We start from the raw sequence: 27610 nt of genomic DNA, 5'->3' as shown, positions 1-27610 counted from the left end.
CAAGGGGGAAACTCTGGGGTGCATTTCATTCTCTCTGGCAGGTATTTTAATTTAAATGAAAGACAGAGGCCTTAAACTCAGACAGTTCAGACTCTAGAAGCATATAAACACTGGTCAGAATTGTTTTCAGAGTTTGTCAAGGCTTTAGGGATCTCATTCTTAACGTCCAAGAGCTGTGCTCTGGGTGGAGGGATCTTCCATTCCTGTGGCACAGACCCTTTGGTGTCTCACTTTAGGCCCATCTTGGTTCAGGAGACAAATGGTCTACTGAGAGGTCATCTGACAATATAGGTGTTTTGGAAACTGGTTAATTGATTCTGTTGTCACTTGTCTGCTAATCTGTTACCACAGGGACTTGAAGGGCTTGTGGTGGGTAAGATTCTCTGGTGGCTGCTATGGAGGACACTGAGAAGTAGACGGTGCAGGCCATGCCCTGAGGAACTTCTCACATTGCTTGGCAGACATGACAGTGCCTATAGATAGCCAGCAGTATGGTGTATTCTGGCAGTAACAGCAGGGGCCCTGGAGTCACATTGACTGGACTCGCCTCTCTAAGCTGTGTGACCTCGGCAAGGTAGTTGGCATCTCATGCCTCAGTTTCCTCATCTGTAGAATGGAGATTATATTAGTGCTTGCCTGGATGTGGGAATTAAATGACTTACGTTTGTGAAATATGCTTAGGCAGTGCCCGACACGAGTGCTTAGTAATTGTTAGCTGCTGTTGCCATAGCTGACAGTACTACACGGAGGAAAAGGAGATGATAATAGCTGCTGTTTTGTGGTGAGAGCTCCTGGGCCTACGAATATCAGCCTCTATGGTAAGTGCTTCACGTTCACTATCTCATCCGATCCTTACAGTGCCCTGCAAAGCAAGGCATTTTAAAGATGAGAAAACTGGCTTGTGGAGGTTAAGTGCTTGCCCAAGATCACATAGCCATGCAGTGATTTGAACCTCCATCTGGCTCAAGAACTTTTGCTCTTCTCTTTGTGTACACACACACACACACACACACACACACACACACACACACACACGTGTATATATGTATATGTTTTTTAAGTAGGCTTCATGCCCAGTGTGGGGCTTGAACTCATGACCCTGAGGTCAAGACCTGAGCTGAGATTAAGAGTCAGACGCTTAATTGACTGAGCCACCTAGGCGCCCCACCTGTGAGCAATATTTCTGAGAAAAGAGAGAGAAAAGGAAGGAGTCTTCCTTTACCTTGTAGGTGAAGAATGAGGCACAGAACACTTAGGCAACTTGCCCAAGGTTACATGGACACTGAGGTTTTCCTCCGTGAGGGTGGATCCCACGGCGTCTCTAGACATTTGTAGGGCTGATGTGTAAAGGGGAGCAAACTGGGATGCCTTGCTCCAGAGTAGAGAGCTAGGACCAGTGCATTGAAATAGACTGACCTGGGATAAGTGGAAAGGACAATGTTTCTCACAAAACTGTTCACTATGAAATGAGATGGAAGTGTATTTTTCTCAAATGTAAAGAGGTTTGGAGGTAGGCAATCCAGAGTTAGTTATGATGGCTCCATAAGGTCATCAGGTACAGGCACACGGGGCAGTGGCCCTGTTTGTTGTAACTTCGACCCTGAATCCATGCCAGGACCCAGACCAGGGTTTGGGATTCTGAAGGTCTTTCGCATGAATAATTTTATTGAATTCATAGGAGCTATTTATGGCTTTAGGGAAGCAGACTATGGAAGATTTATTTTTTGCTTATTACTCCTATGTCTAGCAGTGTTTTCCTGATTTACTTTCCTTGTATATCCTGCCATTTTTTGAATTCAGTGTTATACATCTTTTTAGTCTGTTTAGTGCCTATTGATTCTTTTGTGTGCATACTGAAGATTGCCCCAGGGCATTCAGATGCTGGTGGAAAATAATTACTGTGCCAAGTAGTGAAAATAAAAGTGACGACCCATGAACCTTTGTTTAGGACAAGGTAATTGAGTGAAATCAGATTTGCTTCATTATTCTAGGAAGACAATACCACTTATTAGAATATTTCCTATTGAGATCTGTTATTTTCCTTTTTTTTTTTTTACCTTAACATGCTCATTCATGGAGGGAAAGTCGTGTATTTACTCATTAACTCAACAGTTCTGAGCAATACAGATGCCGTCCCTGCCAGCATATAGTTTACCAAATAGCAGGAAATAAAATTACAGTGGCGTATAATAAATGATATGATGGAATAATTACAGGTGGTGTAGGCACACACACAGAGACACTTAAGCCAGTATTTGGAGCTAAGGGACAGCTTCCTGAGGAAGTAACATTTAGGCTGAACCCTAAAGGTGATAAGAATTAGCCACAAGATTTTTCCAGGCATAAGAAGCAACATGCATAAAAACCAAGGGACAAGGGAATGCTGGTGCATTTGAAGGACTCAGAGGCATTCTCTTTCATTGAGAGCCTGGAGGCTATAGGTGCTGACTGGTTAGTTGTGGCTAGCTCACAGAAATCCTATAAGCCACGTGAAGGATCCTTAGGGCATTGAGATGCCATTGTGAGATTTAAACTAGGGAATGATACCTGAAGTTTGAGTTCCAGAGGGGTGAAGACAGTTGGGGATGGAGTGGCTTGGCATGTGGAAAGAGTTGAGTGCAAATGAGGAACCTGAAAGGTGGCCAGCTTGGTTGGAGTGCGGGGGCAGTGAGAAAGGGCCCTGTTAAAGTCTGGAGTCTCCAGTGTGAGTCTTGTGGTCGTGTGAATCATTTTTTTACTTTAGCCTAAGAAAACCATTCGAGCTTCTGTGTAGCAAATGGACTGGAGGCACACGTGGAAAGAGAAGAGAAACTAGTTAGGAAGCCATTTTTAGTGGTCCATGGAAGAGAGAGGTGATGGCAGCTTGGGCTAAGATGGTCAAGCAGAAAAAATGGAGAGAAATCGCCCAATATGTGTAAAATCTGAGGACACTTGCTTACAGGGCATGGGAGAGAGATTAAAAGGAGAGCCAGGTACTTAACTTAAGCCCAGGCTGATGTTCATTGTATGAATTTCAGGGATCCTGACTCATGTGGTTGGTTGTGCACAGTGCACTGGTCTGGGAGGCTGGTAGAAGATGGACTCAGGACGGTGTTGTGTTGTTGCCCACATGCTCGCAAAAGAATCCACTGGCCACCTCTGGTGGAGCTCCTTACTGGTGGGCAGGAAGGAAGCCTGAGGTTGATAGCATGATCACACAGTGTGTGTGTGCTCCCCTTCTCACACCTTTGGCCCATAGTCTTGGTTCGACCCCCGGAGCCTCGTGGAGTGAGTGTAATCCTTCTTCCACATGACAGCTTCCTCAGGGTGCACATCCCGTTCCTTCTGCCATTCTTCTGTGGCTTGTTGTTTAAGCCTTTTGCCAGACTGTCAGTCACCTTCCTTCAGGCATCTTCCATTGTGTAGTGTCCTTCATCAGATATGATCGTTTGCAGTTGGCCATAACCTCAGAGGCCTTGGGAGGACACAAATTCTTTGTTTAACATTTATATTTCTGGTTATAAATGGTAATATAAACTTACAAAATAATTAAAAATATAGAAAAGTATAAGGAAACAATGTAGATTACTGTAGCACTATCCTCCTAATTAGCTTAAATTTTGGTTTAATTTCTTCTAATCTTTTTTATGCATATTACTGTTTTTTAATGGGTATGGATAGGCCTCTTGCTTTTAAAGTTTATTTTGTTTTTAGTGAGCTCTATCTCCAACATGGGGCTTGAACACACATCCCCTGAGATCAAGAGTTACATGCTCTTCCCGCTGAGTTAGACGCCCTGTCCTCTTGCTTTTATGTTCAACTTTCCCGTGTCATTCGAAGTTCTTTAACGATTTCCTGGTATAGAAATTGTTTCCAGATATTGACTTTTATATATAACATGCAAGTGCACATAAGTAACAGCGATGCCGGACATGAATCTTGTTTGCATGCCTCATCTCCTTAGGATAGATTCCTAGAGCGTGATTACTGGGTACACACATTTTTGGGGTCTTGGTACATATGGCCAGATTGTCCTCCAGAAGGGGTTCACCCATTCCTTTCCTTTGCCCCCCAGTAGGGTTAGATGAATTTGTCCATTTCATTATGCCCTCGCCCTTGCCCTGTCCAGAGAAGATGATAGAGCTAGAAGTCCCAGGGTGGAATACCACTGAGTCAGACAGCTATCATTTTTTCAGGGCTTACTTGTGTGCCAAGCACTCGCTAAGCATGTTTCATGTATTTGTATCCAGTGCTTCTTATGTCCACTCTACAACATTAGGTGATATTACAGATAAATAGACACACAGAAATTAAGGGACTTGCCCAAGGTCCAAGGTCACACAGGTAGTTTAACAGTGAAAATAATTTAGGTACAGGTAACAGAGTACTTGACTAAAAGAGGCTTTAGTTTTAGGTTTTTGTTTTGTTTTGTTTAGTTTTAGACTTTTAGAAAGTAAATCTTTTATCTTCAAGTATAACATATATAAAGGGGCCCCTGTCTGGCTCATTCAGTGGAATGTGTGACTCTTGATCTCGGGGTTGGGAGTTAAAGCCCCACATTGAGCGTAGAGATTACTTAAAAATAAAATCTTATAAGAAACGTACAGAAAAGTGCACATATCTTCAGTGGTGTTTCTTGATGAATGACAAAACGTTTCTTTAAAAAAAAACTATCGTGTGTGTGTGTATGTGTGTGAGAGAGAGAGGGTAGGGGGAGACAGAGTGTGAGCATACATGTGGGCAGATAGGAGTGAGGCTGGGGGTCTCAAGGGACCTGCTGAAGGAGGGGGCTGCAGATCCCCCAGTCAGAGAATGTGGTCTCGGCCTCTCAGAGCTGTGACTGCTCCAGTGAATGGGACATTAATTCTGCTGCTGGCAGCCCTGAACAGGCGATGCTTGTTCAGATGCTTTGGGGGGGAGGAGTGTTGCTCTAATTTAATTATGAATCTCGGGGATGCAAACTACGATCCTCTCCAACCTGCTGTGCTGGATGCCAAGGATGCTACTGGATGCTTCCCGGGTCTTGCAGCTGTCCTGAAGAGGAAGGGGTAAGGGACTATAAATATCCTTCAGGGGAGGTGCATCTCCACCCAGAAGGAATGTGAACAGCAGAAATTTGGATCCAAAATCTGACTAGTCCCCCAATCACTTGTGTCTAAACCTGGAAGGTTACAACAGCGCCTTGGAAAGCTAGAACTGGAGTGATCGCATGTCCTCGTGTGCCTTGGACAGTCCCGGTTTACACCTGTCTTCCTGTGCCGTTGCTGTAACAACACCCCCTTTTCACTCCCCAACATGTCATTTATTATACAAAATGGGTGTGTAATAAATTGTATGGTTACCTACTTAGAGACAGTGTTTGATATCTACCCCTTTTGTGCAGTGTGACCTTAGACAAGTTGCTCTACCTCTGTGAGCTTCATTTTCCACATCTGCCACACAGGGTTGTAGTCAAGATTAAGTGAGGCAGTAGGTACTAAGCCATTATTCCTGTCCTGGCTCAGAACAAGGACTTGGATTTTAAGGCCTTTACAATTCTATCTTTGGGGCACCTAGGTGGCTCAGTTGGTTGAGTATCTAACTTTGGCTCAGGTCATGATCTTATGGTTCATGAGTTCAAGCCCCGCATGGGGCTCACTGTTGTCAGGGCAGAGCCTGCTTCAGATCCTCTGTCCTCCACTGTCTCTACCCCTCCCCCGCTCATGTGCTCACACTTGCGTGCTCTCTCTCTCTCTCTCAAAAATGAATAAACATATAAAAAATAAAATTTTATCTTTGCTGTTATCATTGTAGTTGGAATTTTCTTCAAACCATGATGATAAACTGAATATCTGAGATAGCAGAGGCTGGGAAGCTCTGCATTTTTCCCATCTACCTCCTAAAGAATTTGCTTTTCTTCTTCCCAGGATAGAAAGAATAATTGTTAGGACTTTCCTTCAGGGTTATATACCAAATGCAGAATCTAACAACTTCTGAAGTGTGAACTAATAACCACAGTGAAGCAGGCTTGGACTTAAATGCCTCAGTCTTCACTTTAGGAGAATGCTTAAGAAATCCTGAGAAAATCGGGGCGCCTGGGTGGCTCAGTCAGTTGAGCGTCCGACTTCAGCTCAGGTCATGATCTCACGGTTTGTGGGTTCGAGCCCTGTGTCGGGCTCTGTGCTGACAGCTCAGGGCCTGGAGCCTGCTTCGGATTCTGTGTCTCCCTCTCTGCCCTTCCTCTGCTCGTGGCTTGTGTTCTCGCACTCTCACTGTCTCAAAAATGAATAAACATTGAAAAAATTAAAAAAAAAAAAAAGAAATCCTGAGAAAATATTCAGTATTTATGGTGTGACATGCAATCTTGTTCATGCCTGTTGTCTTTGTATATATTTTGTAATTATTTATTTTGAGAGAGAGAAAGAAAGCACAAGTGGGGGAGGGGCAGAGAGAGAGAGAGACAGAGAATCCCAAGTAGGCTCTGTGCCTTCAGTGCAGAGCCCAACGCAGGGCTCAGTCCCACAGTGACCTCATGACCTGAGCTGAAATCCAGAGTCAGACACTTAACCAGCTGAGCCACCCAGGCACCCCTTGGTGTAATTATTAATAGCATTCCCCTTCACTCTCAAACGTGGCTCAGATTAGAGAGTAAATTGTATGGTTATGCTAAATATTTAGGATCTGTGTAAGCCTGTCTATCTTGAGGTTAACAAGGCAATATCCAAAAACAGGAGAATGGGTGAGTAAAGAGTGACATATTCCTACAACAGATTATATTGCTATATTATAATAGCAGTGAAAATGAACAAAGTATAATTATGTGTATAAACACGTAAAACTAAAAAAATGAATATTCAATGAAAAAGCAAGTTGCAGAAGAATACCTACTATGTAATTTCACTTACGTGAAGTTTAATAAAGCAAAATTAAATGATTTATTGCTTACAAATACATATATATGTGATGAAGCTATAAAGAAAGCAGAATGATTAACTCAGAATCCAGATTGATGTTTACCTATGCAGGGAGGGGGTCGTGGGGGAGGGAGGAAGGGCCCAGGAATTCTAGAAAGACACAAAGGGCTTCAAATATACTGATATCACTCATTTTTGTAAACTATGGGGTGGGTATGTGGGTGTTTCATTATTCTCTTATGTAAAATGCACGTAAAATGTATGTACATTCTCTTGATTCCTTGGGATACTTTATACACACGCACAAATACACAAGAAATCATATACACAGAATAAAAATAAAACAAGATGCGTGATATCAAATTTTACACTTTATCTGTGGGTTGTTTTGGGGGGTGATTGTTCACAGTCGAGTGAGTTTAGGGAGAAGGTAGGCAGACTTTTAAGCTCAGAGCTGAGAGGATAGTGAGGCAAATTGATAGTGCCTTGAAATCTTTCAAACCCTGGAGGTTACGGGGCAAGCATTCGTTTGTTTCTCCTGCCAGTATCACTCCACCGCTCCTGTACTGATGTTCTTCCAGTGAGCGTTTTGTTAATCCTCTAACGTGTATTGTATCTTTTAATTCTCAAAGAAGTGCTGTGACCTACGTTCTGCTGTTATTTCCGTTGTATGGTTAAAGGCGGCGGAGCTCCGAGGGGTTAAGAAAGCTGCCCAGGCAGTAGTGTGTACCCTGGGAACCTTTCATTGTCTGCCCCCACTGCTGCCTCCCGGCGCCTGCAGTAAAACGCTAAGTAATGCCCAGTGCCGCCTGGGACCGAGGTGGAGGTGCACGCTGGACGCCTGCAGTTTTACAAAAGGCTTTGCTCCTCACTCTTGAGGATGACGTCTTTGTTAGGCTTCACTTGCCCCGTGTCTCTGTTACCTGCAGTCCCTGTGGCTCCGTTAACAGGATGGCTGCTCCCCTGGTGACCTTTGGGTTAAAGGGGTCCAACCCCTGACCCAGGTGATTAGGATGTGACTGTTCTCTGCAGAGCAGAAACATCCATACCTCAGGTGCTTTTGACCCAACCGATTTGGACTTAGTTCTTCTGTTGAATTCACAGACTTAGTGTGGTTATCTTAAGAAAAAATGAAAGAAAAAAAGAGGGGGGCTTCCTAAGTAGAGATGATTGGGTCCCAGCAGGAGGGACCGCTGGAGTCAGAGAGGCCGTTCAGTGGAATAACAAACAGCCTGATCCCTGGTTTTGAATCCCTGCTCCGCCACTTACCACCTGTGACCTTTGGCAGGTCACGGTCACCTCACCTCACTGAGATCTGGTCTGCTCAGCTATAGGTTAGAGATGATAGCACTGTGTCAGGCTGTATCTTGTTTGCCCCAAAGCCACTACCAAAGTCAGGCAAAAGTCACTTAAACTCAGGAAAATGGGCCATGCCCCTGGGCTTAGAGACAAGTACGTGAGTGCCTTCTGGTCTGAGATGTAGGGGAAGTCTGCAGGGGGGCTCCTGGGGGATTTTCTTCCTGGGCAAGAGGGGGGTTGGGGAGGAGAACCTCCTCCTGTGCTCCTTGCTTCCTGCTCTGAATGTAGCCCTGCTTGGATGTGATGTGTGGAAACCACTGCAGCCACTTCATGACTGCGATGGGGGAGACCCGGAGAGTCACAGAGACAGCAACCCCTTGGCCTAAGCATGCTCCCAAGCATCCCTGGAATTCTTTATATCCAGATTTCTTGTTACACAAGGAAAATAGAGCCCCATTTCTGTAAGCTACAGTTAGCCATGTTTTCTGTTACTTGCAATCAAAAAATTATATTTTTAAAGTGTTTTTTGAATTTATTTACTTTGAGAGAGAGAGAGCACGCGTGCTTGAGCATGGGGGCGGGACGGAGAGAGAGAATCCCAAGCAGGCTTTGCACTGTCAGTGCAGAGCCTGATGCAGGGCTGAATCTCATGAACCAAGAGATTTGACCTGAGCCGAGATCAAGAATCAGACACTTAACTGACTGAACCACCCAGGTGTCCCCCAAAAAATGATTTTAAAAGTATTCCTTGTTTGTGTGTGTGTGTGTGTGTGTGTGTGTGTGTGAGAGAGAGAGAGAGAGAGAGAGAGAGAGAGAGTTAGAATATATTTTTGACATGTCTGGAACAGAGTATATACATAATTGTAGCTGCTGTCGTCATTACCTGACCATCACATCACCATCACCCCCCAGTGTACCTCCACAGGCTGGGCAGACTGTAGGGGTAGCATAAGAGAAAAAAATATTCGACGATTTTGTCTCTTCCCTTACTCTGTGCACCCAGCCTCTTTTTTTTTTTTTTTTAAGTTTTTCTTTCTCTCTCTCTCTTTTTTAAGATTTTATTTTTAGGCCATTTCTCCACCTAGTGTGGGGCTTGAATTTACAACCCTGAGATCAAGAGTCACACGCTCTACCGACTGAGCCAACCAGGTGCCTCTTAAGTTTTTAGTTAAATTCATTAACATACAGAGTACTGTTAGTTACAGGTGTACAATATAATGATTCAGCAGTTCCATATATCACCTGGTGCTCATCACAGCAAGTGCGCTCCTGAATCCCCATCACCTCTTCACCCATCCCCCTCCCCTCTGGTAATCATCAGTTCTCTGTAGTTAAGAGTCTGTTTCTTGGTTTATCTCTTCTTTTTTCTTTGCTCATTTAAAAAAAAATTTTTTTTTTTCAGAGAGAGAGCGTGCGCACATGTGAGTGGGGGAAGGGCAGAGAGTTCGAGAATCTGAAGCAGGCTCAGAGCTGTCAGCTCAGAGCCCAACGTGGGGCTGGAACTCATGAACTGTGAGATTGTGACCCGAGTTGAAGTTGAATGTTTAGCCAGCTGAGCCACCCAGTGCCCCTTATTTGTTTCTTAAATTCCACATATGAGTGAAATGATAAGGTATTTGTCTTTCTCTGACTGACTTATTTCACTTAGCATAACACTCTAGCTCCATCCATGGTGTTGCAAATGGCAAGATTTCATTCTTTTTATGGCTGAGTAATACTCCATTGTATGTATGTATGTATATATGTACACACACACATTTACATACACCACCTCTTTTTTTCAACGTTTATTTATTTTTGGGATAGAGAGAGACAGAGCATGAACGGGGGAGGGGCAGAGAGAGAGGGAGACACAGAGTCGGAAACAGGCTCCAGGCTCTGAGCCATCAGCCCAGAGCCCGACTCGGGGCTCGAACTCACAGACCGCGAGATCGTGACCTGGCTGAAGTCGGACACCCAACCGACTGCGCCACCCAGGCGCCCCACACCACCTCTTTTTTATCCATTCATCAGTCAATGGATATCTGGACGGTTTCCATAATTTGGCTATTGGAAATAAAGCTACTATAAATATCGTGGTGCATATATCCCTTTGAATTAGTGTTTTTGTATTCTTTGGATAAATACCTAGTAGTGTGATTGCTGGATCATAGGGTAGTTCTATTTTTAACTTTTTGAGGAACCCCCTTACTGTTTTCCAGAATGGCTGCACCAGTTTAAATTCCCACCAGTAATGCAAGAGAGTTCCCCCTTCTCCACATCCTAACACCTGTTGTTTTTTGTGTTACTGATTTTAGCCATTATGATTGGTGTGAGGTAGTATGTCATTGTGGTTTTGATTTGCATTTCCCTGATAATAAGGGATGTTGAGCATCTTTTTTTTTTCTTTTTGAGCATCTTTTTATGTGTATGTTGGCAATCTGTATTTTTCTTTTGGAAAAATGTATATTCATGTCTTCTGCCCATTTTTAATTGGATTATTCATTTTTTGGGTGTTGAGTTTTATAAGTTCTTTATATATACTTTGGATACTAGCGCTTTATCAGATCTGTCACCTGCAGATATCTTCTCCCATTTAGTAGGTTGCCTTTTAGTTTTGTTGATTGTTTTCTTTGCTGTGCGGAAGCTTTTTATTTTGATGTAGTCCCAACAGTTTATTTTTTATTTTGTTTCTCTTGCCTCAGGAGACATATCCATAAATATGTTGCTACAGCCGATGTCAAAGAAGTTATTGCCTGTCTTCTCTTCTAGGATTTTTATGGTTTCAGGTCTCACATTTAGGACTTTAATCCATTTTGAATTATTGTTGTGTATGGTATGAGAAAGTGGTCCAGTTTCGTTCTTCTGTGTGTTGCTGTCCAGTTTTTCCCACATCATTTGTTGAAGAGATTGTCTTTTCCCTAGTAGGTAGTCTTTCTTGCTTTGTCGAAGATTAATTGACCATTAGTTGTGGGTTCATTTATGGATCTTCTGTTCCATTCATCTTTGTGTCTGTTTTTATGCCAGTAGTATACTGGTTTGAATATTATAGCTTTGTAATCTAACTTGAAGTTCAGAATTGTGATGCCTCCAGCTTTGTTTTCTTTTTCAGGATTACTTTGGCTATTCAAAGTCTCTTTGTAATATATATACAAACTTTAGGGTTGTTTTTGTAGCTCTGTGAAAATGCTGTTGGTATTTTTATACGGATTGCATTAAACTTGTAGATTGCTTTGAGTAGTATTGACATCTTAACAATGTTTGTTTTTCCAATCCATGAACATGGGATGTTTTTCCATTTCTTTGTGTCCTCTTCAGTTTCTTTCATCAGTGTTTTATAGTTTTCAGAGTACAGGTCTTGCGCCTCTGTGGTTAAGTTCATTCCTAGATATCATATTATTTTTGGTGCAATTGTAAAGGGGATTGAATCCTTAATTTTTCTTTCTGCTGCTTCGTTATTGGTGTACAGAAATGCAACAGATTTCTGTATGTTGATTTTGTATCCTGCCACTTTACTGAATTTATCAGTTCTAGCAGTTTTTTGGTGGAGTCTTTCAGGTTTTCTCTATGTATTGTCATGTTTTCTGCAAATAGTGAAAGTTTTACTTCTTCTTTCCTGATTGGGACTCCTTGTATTTCTTTTTGTTGTCTGATTGCTGTGGCTAGGGCTTCCAGTACTGTAGTGAATAAAAGTGGTGAGAATGGACATCCCTGTCTTGTTCCTGACTATAGAGAGAAGGCTGTCAGTGTTTCCCCATTTAGGGTGATATTAGCTGTTAACGTCTTGCCTCCCATAAGAAGTTGTATGAAGCATGGTAGGGTGCCTGATTTGGGGGAATGAATAGGAATGAAAAGAGGAGTAGAAAAAAATTGCTTTGGGACACCTGGGGGGCTTAGTTAGTTGAGTGTCTGACTCTTGATCTCAGGGTCTGAGTTTAAGCACCGCACTGGGCTGTGTACTGGGCATGATGCCTACTTAAACAAGAGAGAAGAAAATGGCATTAGAAAGAAATCAGGTGAGCAGAATAGGCTTATGGTTTGAATTTATTACTCTCACATTTTTATGTACCTGAAATAGGATTCAGTCATATTGGGTCCTTGATCAAAATCAAAATTTTTAAATAAATGCAGATGTGTTTGTTTTTTTATAAGCTTATTAGCATTCATGACTTAAAAAGTGTTAATGGTTATACCCTTAAAATCTTGAATGGCAATTCCTTTGTAAACAGGTGCCTAGGGAATAGTGCTTTTTTTTTTTTTTTTACACCACAAACATTTCTGGTAGAGGATTATTATAATGAAGCAAAGTGTCTATTTTCAGCTTCCAATTACCTTTCAATCCAGTTGCCATCATTAAACTACACTTGCATTTAGTGTGCTGGAAGTTGGAGAAATGAGTGCATTACCATCAGAGCATGAAGGCCAGTGCTTTGCATGAGCGTTGCTGGAGCAGTTTCTCAGATTCTGCACCTGGTACCCTCATCCTCCAGTGCCTTCATTTGGGGTTGCTGCTTGTGCAAAGTGCTAGTCACTAGTTGGAATAATTTTCAAACCCTGGTGTGGATCGTCTAGTTACCCACAGTTGCATTTTCTTTGTGGCACGTTTTTGCTTTAAGCAGCGTCCTTGTGATGATTCCAGATTTGTCACGATAATAAAAGAGAGAATGCTCTTACGTACTTGGTGCTACCTACAAAGTGGACATTTTGAACATCCCCTTGTGGGGAGGGGCACAAGCCCCAGCTGGTCTTCAGTGGTCACAGAATGGAGAAGCTGAGACCTCGATCCTCTGGAGAGAAACGAAGAGGGAGTCTTTGATCTGCAGCGTTTGCTGTGTGCAGCCGAAGGGTGGAGGGGGCACGAGAGGACAGGGAGAAATGGGTGAGGTGGGCAAATGGGGCTGCAGCGTTGGCTCTGTGGGCCAAACCTGGAATAAGGTGGAGCCCACCAGGGACGCTGTTGCAGATACTTACCAGCTGGTACAAAACAGGTACCACCCCGTAACTGCTACGGGCCGCGGCACTGGAACAGTGCCCCAAGAGTTGCTGGTGTGCGGGCATGAATTCGTGGGGGAGGTCTGGGTGCCGGAGAAGACACCGGTTGCGTGAGAACACTGAAGAGGCTGGAGGTACAAGAATCCTTAAAAACTTAAGCCGGTGCAACCGTACCATGGTGCGCAAGCAGAAAATCAACTCGGCTGATGTGTTTGTGTTCCCCACAACGACATTGTGTAGGAAAAGGGCAGGTAGAGTGTAGACCTCGCCTGGTGCCAGGCACACAGCAGGTGCTTGACAGATATTCCTGAGAGAATTTATAAATGCACTTGCCATGAAACAGTGTATCAGAAATCCTCCCTTTGGGCTACAAGAGTTAATTTCCATGAGAACCTTCTTGCGTTTTGCTGGGTTTGGGATTATTTGTATATTATGTGATTTTCAAAACATGAAATGGTGGTATGGATAAGAAAGGAAAAACAAGATGTCCTTGTAGAGAGAAAAGAATAATCTTTCCTTTAAATAAAACCAGAGAGAGCTGTTGAATCTCCTGGTATTTTTACCTTTGTTGTCTATCTTGTAAAATTCATGCAGGATAAAAATCAACAGTCTTTTACAAAGGCAGCTAGTTCAGTGTTTTAAGGGGGCATATATTAGGTGGCTTGAAATATCTGTGATGGAGAATTGCAATAGAATGTACTTTTTCTGCTGAGAAAATGATAGCGATCACTTTGTAACCGCAGGCACGGTATCGGGATGAAACATGGTGTTTGTGTGTTAAGGCAGAATGTCTCTTTGCGGTGATGATGAAGGCAGCAGCCGGCTTGGCCAAGTCAAGCAGTGTCTGTTCTATAACGAATAAAACTTTTATGGCCTTTGAATACCAGACTAACCCCAGTGGAAAAAAAAGTGCATGTCATAGGAGCTTGGGAATAGTGGATAGTTCTGACGAGCTCTCTTAGGAGGAGCTAAAGTATATGCAATTTTTGATGGAACGTAAAAGATTCCAGAGAATTTATTTGACTTACGCTACTCCTTTAAAAAAAAATTGAAGTGATTTTCAACAGATGTATAATAATGACATTAATGAAGTGGGTCTAGAAAATGAAAAATCAGAACCAAGGGAAAGAGAATGCAAACTATTATGTGTCCATGGTGCTTAAGGGAAACTTTATTGAGGCCCCAGGGCCTTGGGGCTCAGGCAGGAGGCTTCCCCGTGGGCAAAGGAAGAGCCAGTGGAGGGACCTTACTTGACCTTCTTCTTGGGGTGCAGGTTGTCGGTGTGGCCGCTGCTCTTCTTGCAGCAGTTGATCGCACAAGGGTGCAGGTGAGCATGAGGCTTGCAGCCGATCCTCTTGTCACAGGTTTGTTTCTGGGCCGGCTGGTGGAGGAAAAGCTCCATGATGGCGCCCCATGGGCGAAGCACCAGTGCAGGGTGGACTCTTTCTGGATATTGTAGTCTGACAGAGTGTGGCCCGCCTCCAGCTGTTTGCCCGCGAAAATCAGATGCTGCTGGACAGGTGGAGTGCCCTCTTTGTCTTGGATTTTGACTTTGACGTTGTCACTGGTGTCACTGGGCTTGACCTCAAGGGTGGTGGCTTTGCCCATCAGGGTCTTCACAAAGATCTGTGTCTCTGCATCTGCACAAGGCCACCGCCACTGCCAAACCGCTCAGCTGCCTCATTGAAGAGAAAGAGCGAAGGTAGGCTCTTTGATTGTTATGGAGAACTTCCTGGCAGCCATGGCCAAAGGGAGTCATGATAAGGTACGTAACTCACACTCTTGGAGAGAAGAGAGCATGTGAGTTTTTCAGAGGAAGCAACCCTTTTCTAAAAGATTGCAGTTTGGGGACGCCTAGATGGCTCAGTCGGTTAAACGTCTCACTTCGGCTCGGGTCATGATCTCACAGCCTCTGTTGGATGGCCTCTGGGAGATGGCTGACCGCTCGGAGCCTGGAGCCTGCTTCGGATTCTGTGTCTCCCTCTCTCTGCGCCTCCCCAGCTCACACTGTCTCTCTTTCTTTAAAAAAAATAAGTAAACATTAAAAAAAATAGGGATGTCTGGGTGGCTCAGTCAGTTAGGCGTCTGACTTCGGCTCAGGTCATGATCTCACTGCTCATGAGTTCAAGCCCTACCTCGGGTTCTGTGCTGACAGCTCGAGCCTGGGGCCTGTTTCAGATTCTGTCTCCGTCTCTCTGCCCTGCCCCTGCTTGCGCTCTGTCTCTCTCAAATATAAAATAAAACAAGAAAAAAAAAGTTTTTTAGTTAATAAAAAAAGATTGCAGTTTTAATTATTATTATTTTTAAACTGAGGATCTTATTTTGATCATTTGGTTTACTTACTTTGTCCCCTGTTGTTTTTTTAACTGTTATAGTTACTCCTTTGCTTTGTAGTTTCCATATTGTCAGTAATCTACTCATTAGTTCCATCAAGGATACAGAGACAGGAAAGGAGGTGAATTCAGAATAGTCAGCTTTGTAGTTAGTTATTATTGTGGTTAAAGTCATACATGATGTCATTTTAACTAAGTTTGCACTGTTGATGACATTTTTTTTTTATTCTTTGAGAACACAGAACAGAAAGTTATTTATATTTTTTAAAGCCCTGTAACTTTATATAAACCCATCTAGCTTTTCACTGGGCTGGGGATTGGAACCCTTAATCAGTCTGTCAGTGTTAAAAAGTTAAATTCATGTCCACATCTTTATACATTTAATGTACATCTATAATAATCTAAAGTAGTATAATCAAAAACATTTCTATTTGCTTCAGAAGAAAATTTTTGAACATTTTTTTAAGTGTATTTATTTTGAGAGAGAGAGAGCGTGTGTGTACCAGTGGGGGCAGGGGTAGAGAGAGGGAAAGAAAGAATCCCAAGTAGGCTCTGCACTGTCAGCACAGAACCCAGTATGGAGCTTGAACTCAAGAACCACGAGATGATGACCTGAGCCAAAATCAGGAGTTGGACTTTTAACCGACTGAGGCACCCCATACATGTTTTTTTAATTTTTAATGGCTATATAATATATGCCAGTGTTTTGTATGGTAATTCAGTCCTACAGTATATTTAAGTATCTGTTTTCTCAGTGAATATTTTTCAGCAAACATATGTACATTTCACTGTTGAAGAAAATACAAGTGATGGGTTTACTAGATCAAAGAATATGCCTACCTTGACCATTGTATTATTCTCTGAAAGCATCAGTTAACTTTTTCACATTCTCACCCACAAAGAGGAGAAAAAGAGCTGTTGATAAACTAGTTATCTCCAAGCAACTTATGAACAGCTCTTTCCATCTCCTTTGTGGCTCACCTCTGTGTATCCAGTTCTCCCGATAGGCTTGGCATTCCTGGCAGCAAATTCTCATAACTGGCATTTAGTGATGTCAGTGATGCCCTCCTTTTAAAATATCCATTTAGGGGCGCCTGGGTGGCGCAGTCGGTTAAGCGTCCGACTTCAGCCAGGTCACGATCTCGCGGTCCGTGAGTTCGAGCCCCGTGTCGGGCTCTGGGCTGATGGCTCATGGTTCAGAGCCTGGAGCCTGTTTCCAATTCTGTGTCTCCCTCTCTCTCTGCCCCTCCCCCGTTCATGCTGTGTCTCTCTCTGTCTCAAAAATAAATAAATGTTAAAAAAAAAAAATTTAAAATATCCATTTATTGTATTTTGAGTTTCTGGTATATGGAATGTTGTGGCAGCAACTGCCAGTTGTGCGCAACATTCATTCTCTCTTTTTCAGAACCCACCAGTTTTAGCTGGTACATAGCCGTCCAGAATAAAGACTGTTTCCCAGCCTTCCTGGTCACCAGAGGAGGCTAGGTGGCTAGTTCTGGCTGATAGAATGTGAGTGCAAGGGTTGTTGGGGAACCTCTCGGATCCTTTTGAAAAAACTGGTGTGTGCCCTTTGCCTTCTCTTTCTTGTTTACCTCTTCCTCCATCCTTCTGCCTGGAACACAGTTATGGTCACCCGAGCTCTAGCCACCACATTGGATCATGAGAACAAGGGCCTCCTTGAAGGATGTGGGCACCGTGTCCTGGAGGACTTTACGGACCAGAGCTGGCTTCCTTGGTGCTGCACTGCCTACCTCTAGACTTTGACATACAAAAGAAATGCATTTTAATTTGTTTAAATCATCATTTTGGGTCTTGGTTCCTCACAAATGAATCTAACCCTAGCTGTAACACGTGTATTTATATATAAGAGGTTACATCAGTTTACATTCCCAGACATCATCATTTTATTGGATGTGAATATTGGACGATAAGGCTGACAGTTGAGATCAAATTCAAGGCAAAGTACAAAGATCAAATGTTTTTCTCAATTCTTATACCCCTTTCTATTAAAATCATCTTGATGAGAATAGCTGTGTTTATTAGGCTTTTCTTATGTGCTTACCTCATCGAATCCCCTATGAGGAGGTACAATTTGCTATTTCCATTTTACAGATAAAAAAGATGAGGCTGGAAACTATTAATTAACTTGCAGGGTCACTTACGTAACCAGTGGTGGAGCTGCAACGTATCCTGGATCTTCCTGACTCTACGGCCCAGCGTCTCACCTGTGCCGTCTCCTTCCATGTGCTGTTCTCTCTTCCAGGTACACCAGCCCTCCCTCTACCTTCTTGGCCTAGCTGCTTCTATGCTCCCTGAGTTTCCTCTTCTCCGGCAAGCATTCCTTGATTTCTCTGTGCCATTCCATGATCCTGTTGCCACCATAGCACCGTATATATCTTCTCTCACAGCATTTATCACATCTTCCTGAACGTGATATTTATCTCCCATGGTTAGACACTGAGGTCCTGTGGAAAGATTGAGTCTCATTCTTTATCATAGCCCTAGAACTTAGCATGGCGCTTGGCACATAAGAGATGCTGAATAAATATTTGTTGAGTTGTTGAATGAACTCCTGTTGCTGTCCAAAAGATGTTTTTGCTACTTTTTAAAAGTTGTTTTTTGGCACAGATTATTCTGACTAGTCAGTCTGCTAGAATTTTTCTTATTCTGGTATAGTCTTGCACCTACTAAATGTGTCTGTAATTTTCAAAGACTTGATTTAATAGATGATTTAGCCTTTGGTCATATGTGACATTTCCTCTTACTTCTCAGTGGGATGGCTCTGCTGTTAATGATTCCGCAGTATGAATCCACTTGTGTACTAATAGACTGCAGTGATCTTTTCCATGCAGTCAGGAGAAAAATGAGATAGTTGCGAACACACATATGCATAAATTCATTCAGAAAAATGACTGCCTGGATCCCAAATTACATAATTATCCTCTTTTCGTATTTAATGGATAGGATAAATAAGTGGTTTCGGCTCTTCGTATTGTCGAAAGACGTGCTGTCGTGTCAGAGGAGGGAAGAAACTAGAGCTTCCTGGGTAGTCAGACTGATGCATCGTTGTTCAGTTCAGCCTTTACCGAATTGTCATTCAGAGAGCTTGAATTAATTGACTCCCATTCATGGGATTGAAAATTATTTCTTAACTGTAAATTCCTATAGGGCACAGGGTCCTCATTTTCTGTATCTTTGAATCCCCAACATTCAGTGCAGTCCTTGACATTGTATAGAGCCTCCTCAATCAAATATGGGCATCAACAGGAGGAATCATCTGCTGTCTCATTTAACTTGGAAGGCTGCTCATTCTTAGATTGTTTGAGCCTTTCACTTTTGTGCTATTGGCCTATTTACCTACTGGCATAGAAGTTGAAAGGAAAGAGCAAGGTGATGAAACCAGAAGCCAAGGATGGGGAACTAACTGCTGCCCTCAGGTTTGTTTGTTTGTTTGTTTAGCTAATTTAACTATTTTTAAAGTGTACTGTTGAGGGGCGTTAAGTGCAGTGACATTGGTGTTCAGCTGACCCCACCATCCATCTGCAGAACTCTTCATCTTCCCAAACTGATGACACTCTGTCCCCGTGAAACAGAAACTCCTGCATCCCCTCCCTGCAGCCCCTGTCTGCTTTCACACCATTCTGCTTTCTGTCGCTACGAATGTACACACTTGACTATTTTAGGTGGAATTGTGCAGTATTTGTCCTTTTTTGACTGGCTTATTTCACATTAGCATAGTATCTTAAAGTTTCATTCATGTTGTAGCATATGTCAGAATGTCCTTGCTATTTAAGGTTGAGTTATGTCTATTTATGCATTCATCAGTCAAAGGGCACTTTGTGCTTTTTTAGCTTTGTGAAAACGCTGCTATGAATATGGGTGCAGAAATAGGCCCGCCTCTTAATTTCACCGCCCCCCCCTGCAAAGGGTATGCGTCCAAGAGCAACTTAAAAATCCTTTAGCATCATCAGATTGAAAAATTTGTGCTTCAAAGGGCACCATCAAGAAAATGAAAAGACAACTCATAGGGTGGGAGGAAGTATTTGTGAATCACATATCTCAATGACTTATTTCTAAAATATGTAAAGAACCCTTATAAATCAACAATAACAAGGAGCACCCCCCAAATAATCCAGTTAAAAATGGGCAAAGGACTTAAGTAGACATTTTGCTGAAGATATACAAATGGTGGCCAACAAGTACAAAGAAATGCTCAACGCCGTTACTTATCATGGCATACAGATCCAAACACGTCACCTAAGATGACAATAATAAACAAAGACAACAAGTGTTGGCAAGGATGTGGAGAAAGTGGAGTTCTGGTGGGAATGGAAAATGGTACAGCCACTTTGGAGTACAGTTTGACACTTCCTCAAAATGCTGAACATAAAGTTATATAACACGGCAGTTCCACTCCTAGGTAGTATATATCCAAGAGAAGTGAAAGATGTCCATATAAAAACTTGTCTGAAAATATTCATAGCAACTCTAATCATAATATCTAAAAACTGGAAATAGCCCAAATGTCCTTCAACTGGTATACAGATAAAATGAGGTATATTTTTATAGCGGAATATTATTTGGCAGTCAAAAGAAATACTGATACGTTCTATAACCTGAATGAACGTCAGAAACATTATGCTATGTGAAAGAAGCCAGTCACAGAAGACCACATAGTATGTGATTCTGTTTATATGAAATGTCCAGAGTAGGCAACTCTATAGAAACAGAAAATAGATAAATAATTTCCTAGGGTGGGGGAAGTTGGGCAGGTGTCAGAGGAGAATGGAGAGCGATCGCTAATATGTGTGTTAAGATTTAATTTGGGAATGATGAAAATATTCTAAAATTAGATCACGGTGAGGATTATAATATATTAATACATTAAAAATTATTGAGTTGTATACTTTAAATTGTGAACTTTATGGTATATGAGTAATATCTCAATAAAGGTGACAGGGCACCCGAGTGGCTCAGTTGGTTAAGCGTCTGACTTTGGCTCAGGTCATGATCTTGCAGTCTGTGAGTTTGAGCCCCATGTTGGACCCTGTGCTGACAATTCAGAGCCTGGAGCCTGCTTCAGATTCTGTGTGCCTCTCTCTCTCTGCCCCTCCCGGGCTCATGCTATCTCCCTCTCAAAAAATAAGGAATGAAATCATGCCATTTGCAGCAATGTGGATGGAACTGGAAGGTATTATGCTGAGTGAAATCAGTCAGAGAAGGACAGGTATCATATGTTTTCACTCAAATGTGGATCTTGAGAAACTGAGGGGAAGGGGAAAAAATAGTTATAAAAAGAGAGGGAAGGAGGCAAACCACAAGAGATGCTTAAATATGGAGAACAAACAGGGTGGATGGTGGGGGAAAAGGGGGAAAATAGGTGATGGGCATGGAGGAGGCACTTGTTGGGATGAGCACTGGGTGTTGTATGTAAGCCAATTTGACAATAAATTATATTAAAAAAATAAATAAGTAAACATTTAAAAAATTTTTTTTAATTTTTTTTTCAACGTTTTTATTTATTTTTGGGACAGAGAGAGACAGAGCACGAACGGGGGAGGGGCAGAGAGAGAGGGAGACACAGAATATGAAACAGGCTCCAGGCTCCGAGCCATCAGCCCAGAGCCTGACGTGGGGCTCGAACCCCGGGACGTGAGATCGTGACCTGGCTGAAGTCGGACGCTTAACCGACTGCACCACCCAGGCGCCCCTAAAAATTTTTTTAAAAAAGGTGTTAAAAACATTAAGCGGTGGGATCCTAGCATTCCACAGGATGATGTGCTATCATTAAAGCAGTCTTTTTTCTCACCCTCCATAAAATAGAATAAGGATAGATTAGAGACTTGCCATTGAAAATAGGAAAGAAGGGGCTCCTGGGTGTGTCGTTTGAGCGATCGACTTCGGCTCATGATCTCATGGTTTGCGTTCGTTGGAGCCTGCATTGGGCTCACTGCTGTCAGTGCAGTACCACTTCCAATCCTGTCCTCTCTGCCCACACCTCAAAAAAAAAAAAAATACATAATACCTAAAAAAAAAAGGAACTATGAAGAAAAAAGAAAATTAAACTTTTGTTTCCCATGGTTGCAAGAATAAAACAGATTTTTGACAATATTTATCCATTTCCTAAAAATGTAGCATTTTTTTCCTTTTACAAATACATATGATTAATGAAATTGAGCTTTGCATCACAGAACTTTAACAAACTTTAAAGATATTTTTTTTCCCGTCTTAACCTTGGCATGTAAGCCTTTCTGCCTCTGACTTTGTAGGCGAGGCGGTGTGCACCCGTATGACTGCATGTCTGCACTTCCGCCTACAATTACCTCCTTTTCGCACATGATTCTCTTCTTCAGTTGGTGTTTGGCCCCTAATACTCAACTGACTTTTTAAATATTTTTTTTTTCAACGTTTATTTATTTTTGGGACAGAGAGAGACAGAGCATGAATGGGGGAGGGGCAGAGAGAGAGGGAGACGCAGAATCGGAAACAGGCTCCAGGCTCTGAGCCATCAGCCCAGAGCCCAACGCGGGGCTCGAACTCATGGACCGCAAGATCGTGACCTGGCTGAAGTCGGACGCTTAACCGACTGCGCCACCCAGGCGCCCCTCAACTGACTTTTTATAAACCAACAGTCCATCTTCTTTCTAATAAGTTGTTCTTAGTCTACCAGCAGGTGTGGTTAAGGCTAATTGAGAGAGATTTACTTGTTATTGGAAAATACCTGTTAATTTAAATTTGAGATTGTATGTAGATTTCATTTATCTGCACTATTCCTGGCTTTGGTTAACATGTGGCCAAACTCTGCCGGCCTCTGCTTTAACTCTTAGTTCCCATTGCCCTCCCATCCTGCCCCTCACACAGCGCCCCCCCCCCCCCCGCCGGGATTTGTATCTAGGTACCTGGCTCATTGATTGAGGAATTGTGGGAAGACCAGTGCCTGCTTTAAACCTGTCACAGTGCCTTGCACTGTGTAGGTGCTTAGTAATCGTTTGCTGGGTGAATAATTCTATGTAGAACTTAAAGATGTGAGCCATAGAAAAGCAGTTTCCATGTGGTAACTTTGTTTTATTTTTTAATGTCTGCTAAAAGAATGTACACAACCCGCTGAGAAAAATGCATGCCGCTTACTGTTTGATTGGTCATGACATAGGTTTATAAGCATGCCAACATGGTTAAAGCACAAGAATTAAACCACAAGCATGAAAATAACGTTTGACTTTTCTTCCTGACAATCTGTGCATGAAATTTGTCAGGGCAGAGTCTCCCAAAGGCACCTCTGGAATTCGAGCTCTGAATGACTTTTTGGTTTTTGTTGGCGGGGCAGATCAAAGACATCATTTCTGTTAGTGCTTTAACCAAGAGAAAGATAAACCTAATCCAGAGCCGCACACGCACTTTTAAAACAAATACCTTGTTTCCTGACATCTTGTTTCCTACTGTAGCATGATTTGCGCTGGCCACGAAGAATGTAAGTGATTTTTCTCAAGTTGCTACTTTTTTTGGCTATTGCTCTTAGAAGTAGACGGTGGAATATTTACCATCAGAGAGCAGAAGACAAAGGTTTAATCTCTGTTTCAGCAAGATGAGTTTTAGAGATTAAACAATGGAAGAGTTAAGTGGATGTGCCTGCTGTTGTTGCCATCATAGTACTGGTGGCCATTGTGAGGGGGGTAAGAAACTGAACGCCTGACAGTACGGGTATCTACCCTTCCCGTCTCTGTCCTCTATTCTGGCCACATCCCACCTTCTCAAGGAGGAAGGGTCTTGCTCCAAAAGTCCAGACAGCCGAGTTTGAGACCAGGCCCTGCCTTTGACTTTGGAGGAGTCTTAGCCTAAGGAATCCTGTCCCCTACTTTGGATATTTGTGGGAGCAGTTTTAGTTGTTACAGTTATGAGTATGACATTATTTATGAGTTTTATTCACTTCAGGTTAATAAAGGTGGTATTGTAAATACTGATTATGAAAAGGTGGTGGTGGATCTTTAGTTTTAGTGTTGAGAACCACTTGGGTTAGATCACTGGGCTCTCTGAGCCTTAATTTGCCTTTTTCTGAAATGGAGATAACAACTGCTCTGGCCATCTCTCGGAATTATATTTGAGGATCAGATGTGGAAATAATGTGAATTGCTGTGTTTTCCCAACTGCAAAATAGAGGGAATGCCAGCTTAACACAACCCTGGTCAGGATTAAGTAAGGGTCGCACACGTGAAGCACTTGGCAAATGGTTTAGCGAAATGCAATGATAATGTGTCCACCATCAACTAATTATTTAATCCTGACTTCCTACCATAAACTCTGTTGCCCAGCCGGCTGCCTTAAGATTGACTGCATACATTGGGTGACGTTCCTTCTTCTTATCTCAGACCTTGCTGCTTGCTCCCTCTCTCTCTCTGAGCCCTTCCTGGAATTTTTCTCCCTGTCCTCTCTGCCTGTTCCAAACTGTTCTTTCTCAAAAATGTCTCTCCTCTAACCTCACACAGGGCTCAGTGGGAAGTGTCCTGTTCAGTTGTTCGCCTCTTGGAACACTTGGTTTTCTTTCCATGCACAAGTGTTTTGTTGCTCCCTGGGATCTAAGTTCCTTGGCCTTAGAACTCAGGGCTGCTTGACTGGTAGGTAATAGAAAGTCGTTTGTTGATTTTCCACACCCAAGGGACATACTTTAGAATGAAATAAGCCAGCGAACCTGAGCCTTTTCTTCCTTGGAGATAATATAACCACCCAAACAATAACACTCAAATAGTTATAGACTTTAAGAACAGGAAAGAACCTTAGGGAGTTACTCTTTACTGCTTATCATAGGTGCTTTATATACTTTCTATCCTTTGTTTCTCGTAATAATATTAAAAGATAAATGTAGTTACTCACATTTTACAGGCAAAAAAATCTAAGACTCAGAGATGTTAAATAACTTGCCCAGGGTCACTGATCGGGAACTAGTAGAGGGACAGGTGAAACCTAGCTTTTTGTCTTCAAGACACATGTTCCACTATTTTACTCTCCTTGAGGGAAATGAAGTTTTGGTCATCACTAGAAAACAGCATGTGAGAGGGCACCTGGGTGGCTCAGTTGGTTAAGTGTCCGACTCTTGATTTCAGCTCAGGTCATGATCTCATGGTTTGCAGGATTGACCCCTGGATTGGGCTCTGCACTGAGAGTGTGGAACCTGCTTGGGATTCTCTGTCTCCCTCCCTCTCTCTCTCTCTCTCTCTCTCTCTCTCTCTGCCCCTTCCCTGCTTGCTCTCTCTTAAAAATAAATAAATAAACAAACTTAAAAAAAGAAAGCAGGGGCACCAGTCAGTTAAGCATCTGACTTCAGCTCAGGTCATGTGGTTCATGGGTTTGAGCCCCGTGTCGGGCTCTGTGCTGACAGCTCAGAGCCTGGAGCCTGCTTCGGATTCTGTGTCTCCCTCTTTCTCTGCACCTCCCTGCTTGTCTTCTGTCTCTCTCTCTCAAAACTAAATAAACATTAAAAAAATTAAAAAAAAAAAGAGTGTGGGGGGAGAAATCTAAGAGAGTCTGGGTTAAAAAAAAAAAACATGAAACAGCCATCCTTTCCAGTGTAGAAACAACTGAGGTGTAGACACTGGGTATTATTAGATGGCCCCAATCTAAGCCAGACTGGTGTTTTGCTAGGATGCCAGTGAGGGGGAGAGGAGCTTCATCCTGCAGTGTCATGAGAAGCACCAGGAAGACATACAGAATGCAGCAAGCCAGTTTGAATAACACAGTGGCAGGTGCACAGCATCTGAGACTGTGGGCTTGGACCCCTGATTTACAGCCTTGTCAGTTGTAGGACCTTGGACAGCTTCCTTATTTATCTTCTCCATGCCTCAGTTTCTGCATTTGTAAAATGCAGGGATTATATTAGAACCTACCCTTCAGGGTAGCTGTGAAAATTTTGGAAAGATTTAATACTCATAAAGACTGAGAACACTGCCTGGCACATAGTAAAGGCTCAGTAAGTGTTGGGGGTTGTTGCTATTACTGAGGCTGTAGAGGATATTGCCAGAGAACTTCAAATTTTCATGGCTGCTTGGTAAGGGCCAAGGCTGGTGGCCCAGTATCAGTCTCAGAAGCCTGGAGCTGGTGGCCCAGAATCAGTCTCAGAAGCCTCATGGGTGTGTGACCACGTGTAGCTGGCAGTGTGTCCAGTGAAGGCCGGAGATAGTCTTAAGATGCTGAGTTTTATTATTAAAAGTAAATACCAACACACTCTATTTTTCTTTCAAGAATCCAGAATAAAGTGATTTTCTAGGCAAGGTTTGTAATTAAGTGCTAAGTCCCTCATACTGTTCTCTGGAAGTCCTATTTAAGTTCCAGAGAGGCATGAACAGTTTATCAAAGTTTTAGATTTGCTGATTGACCCTTCATAAAGTTGGGCTTACCTGCTTTTAGGAGAGCGCTTCACTTACTGAGTGAGGCTGCATGAGCCTCAGGTTACCTGGTTGGCTCGCAAGGTGCTTAGGAACACCAAGGAGTGTTTCCCCGATGAGATGTGGAAAACATTAAAGGGCTAGATCTGGAAGGGGAATTTCAGCCGATGTTTCTGACGTCGGTGTTCTGGTCAGCCTGAGGCATCAGCTCATCTCCTTCCCTACTGGAAAGTGGGAGCGAGAGACCGACGTGATCATTTAACCTGTTCACATTTGGTCATGCAGGGTGGGAAATGGCAGTTACTCTTTCATCAGCTTATTTTCATGTACTTTATAATACCTGTACAATTGTTTTCTTCTTTGTAAGGGCCTCGGAACTATGCTACTGGACACAAGCACACAACCCTGCTGGCCTTGAGCTGGTATTGTTCTGTGGCTTGTGTTGTGAAGCTTAGTTGATGATAGTCCTGTAGGGATGATTTCCCACCCTTTGCTCCAGAGAGGCTCCTCACCAACCTTTACACCTGTCCCAGGGTCCCTTTCCCTAGAATTCCAGGAGCCCCGTTGTGGCACCCCTTTACCTAATTTTGGGAATTTGGAAAGCTGCCATTGTACAGGACTATTGCTGTACACAGAACCCCCACGGGGTCTCATAAAGATGGGAATGGAAGCGCTATGGGAAATCTGTGCTACAGCACCTTCCCGAGACTTACTGTATCTGGAAACGAGGCTGGTGTTCAGGTGACAGCAGCTCCTTGTGTTTTCCCATGGCAGCTCAGAGTGGTAGGGACCCTCCCTTATCCTGGCGAGCAAAAAGATTGGAGTTCAGAGAGGTTGAGGAGGGAGAGGAGGTATAGTGGTTCACCTTCTATTCTCTGAACAATGATCCAGAGGATTCTCATAAACTGTACATTGAGTTGCAGAAAATGAACAAACGTTCTCTGTTTTTATTCCTCAAGGTCAGCTTTTCATGGCTTTGTCCCTGTCATGCATTAATAATAGCTGATACTCATTAAGCTCTTAGATTTCTCATTAAACCTCACAGCGCTATGAGGAAATTAATAGTACTCCCATCTTTACAAAGAGGAAACCAAATTTGAGAAAGATGAACTTTCCCATGGTGTCACAGCTAGTAAGAGACACACTGGAATTTGAACTCAGGTCCAACTGCCACATCATTGATTTAGCTGTGATGCTGACTGTCCCCTGGCTTTCCATCCTCAATTCTTCCCTAATTCCACAATGCAAATGCTGCCTGCAAAGACCATTTCATGCTTTGTATTTTGCACTGGTGAAATCCTGTGAATGGCTTTCTGTGCTAGGAGGTTCATGTCCATCCAATTCCTTTATGCTCTGAAAAGGAGGAGCCTCCCTCTTTTGAACAGAGCACAGAATGTTCAGAAGTATGAGGCCTGAAGGAGAGTCTGGTGGGAGCAGCTTACCGAGGGACCCTGTTCTTCCTCCTCTCCCCTCTTGGTCACCTTCCCTTTGATCCTTGCTGCCACTCCCCTCCTCTGGCCCATTGGAGATCCCAATTTCTACTTTTCTCTCTAGCCCAGACCCCTTTCTTGAGGCACATCTAAACAGGAAATTGGCATTTTCAAAAGAACTTTTTCTCAGGAGGGAAAACCAAAAGAAATTAATAACGGAAAAGAAGTGTATTTTCACTTCATATTTTTATTTCTAAAACTATGGATTTTACCGAGCCCCCAACCCCTTTCAGCACTTAATGGATGTGAGCAGACTCCTAGCCCTTTGCTGG

At 42.9% G+C, this 27610-nt stretch overlaps 2 protein-coding genes across 3 annotated transcripts in view; one reads left to right on the top strand and one right to left on the bottom strand.

Moving 5' to 3' along the window:
• The window catches only part of TMCC3 (transmembrane and coiled-coil domain family 3), a 256578-nt gene that overhangs the window by 17861 nt on the left and 211107 nt on the right, over nucleotides 1-27610 (top strand). The window lies entirely within an intron of this gene.
• Nucleotides 14389-27610, bottom strand: part of LOC125170666 (uncharacterized) — an 89774-nt gene continuing 76552 nt past the window's right edge. Inside the window, 2 exon segments of the mRNA XM_047867342.1 lie at nucleotides 14389-14570; nucleotides 14573-14812. Of these exon segments, the coding sequence (XP_047723298.1) occupies nucleotides 14389-14570; nucleotides 14573-14812 (422 nt within the window).

Source organism: Prionailurus viverrinus, chromosome B4 (assembly GCF_022837055.1).
Source record: "Prionailurus viverrinus isolate Anna chromosome B4, UM_Priviv_1.0, whole genome shotgun sequence".
Lineage (NCBI taxonomy): Eukaryota > Metazoa > Chordata > Mammalia > Carnivora > Felidae > Prionailurus > Prionailurus viverrinus.
This window is presented reverse-complemented; position numbering and strand designations above follow the sequence as displayed.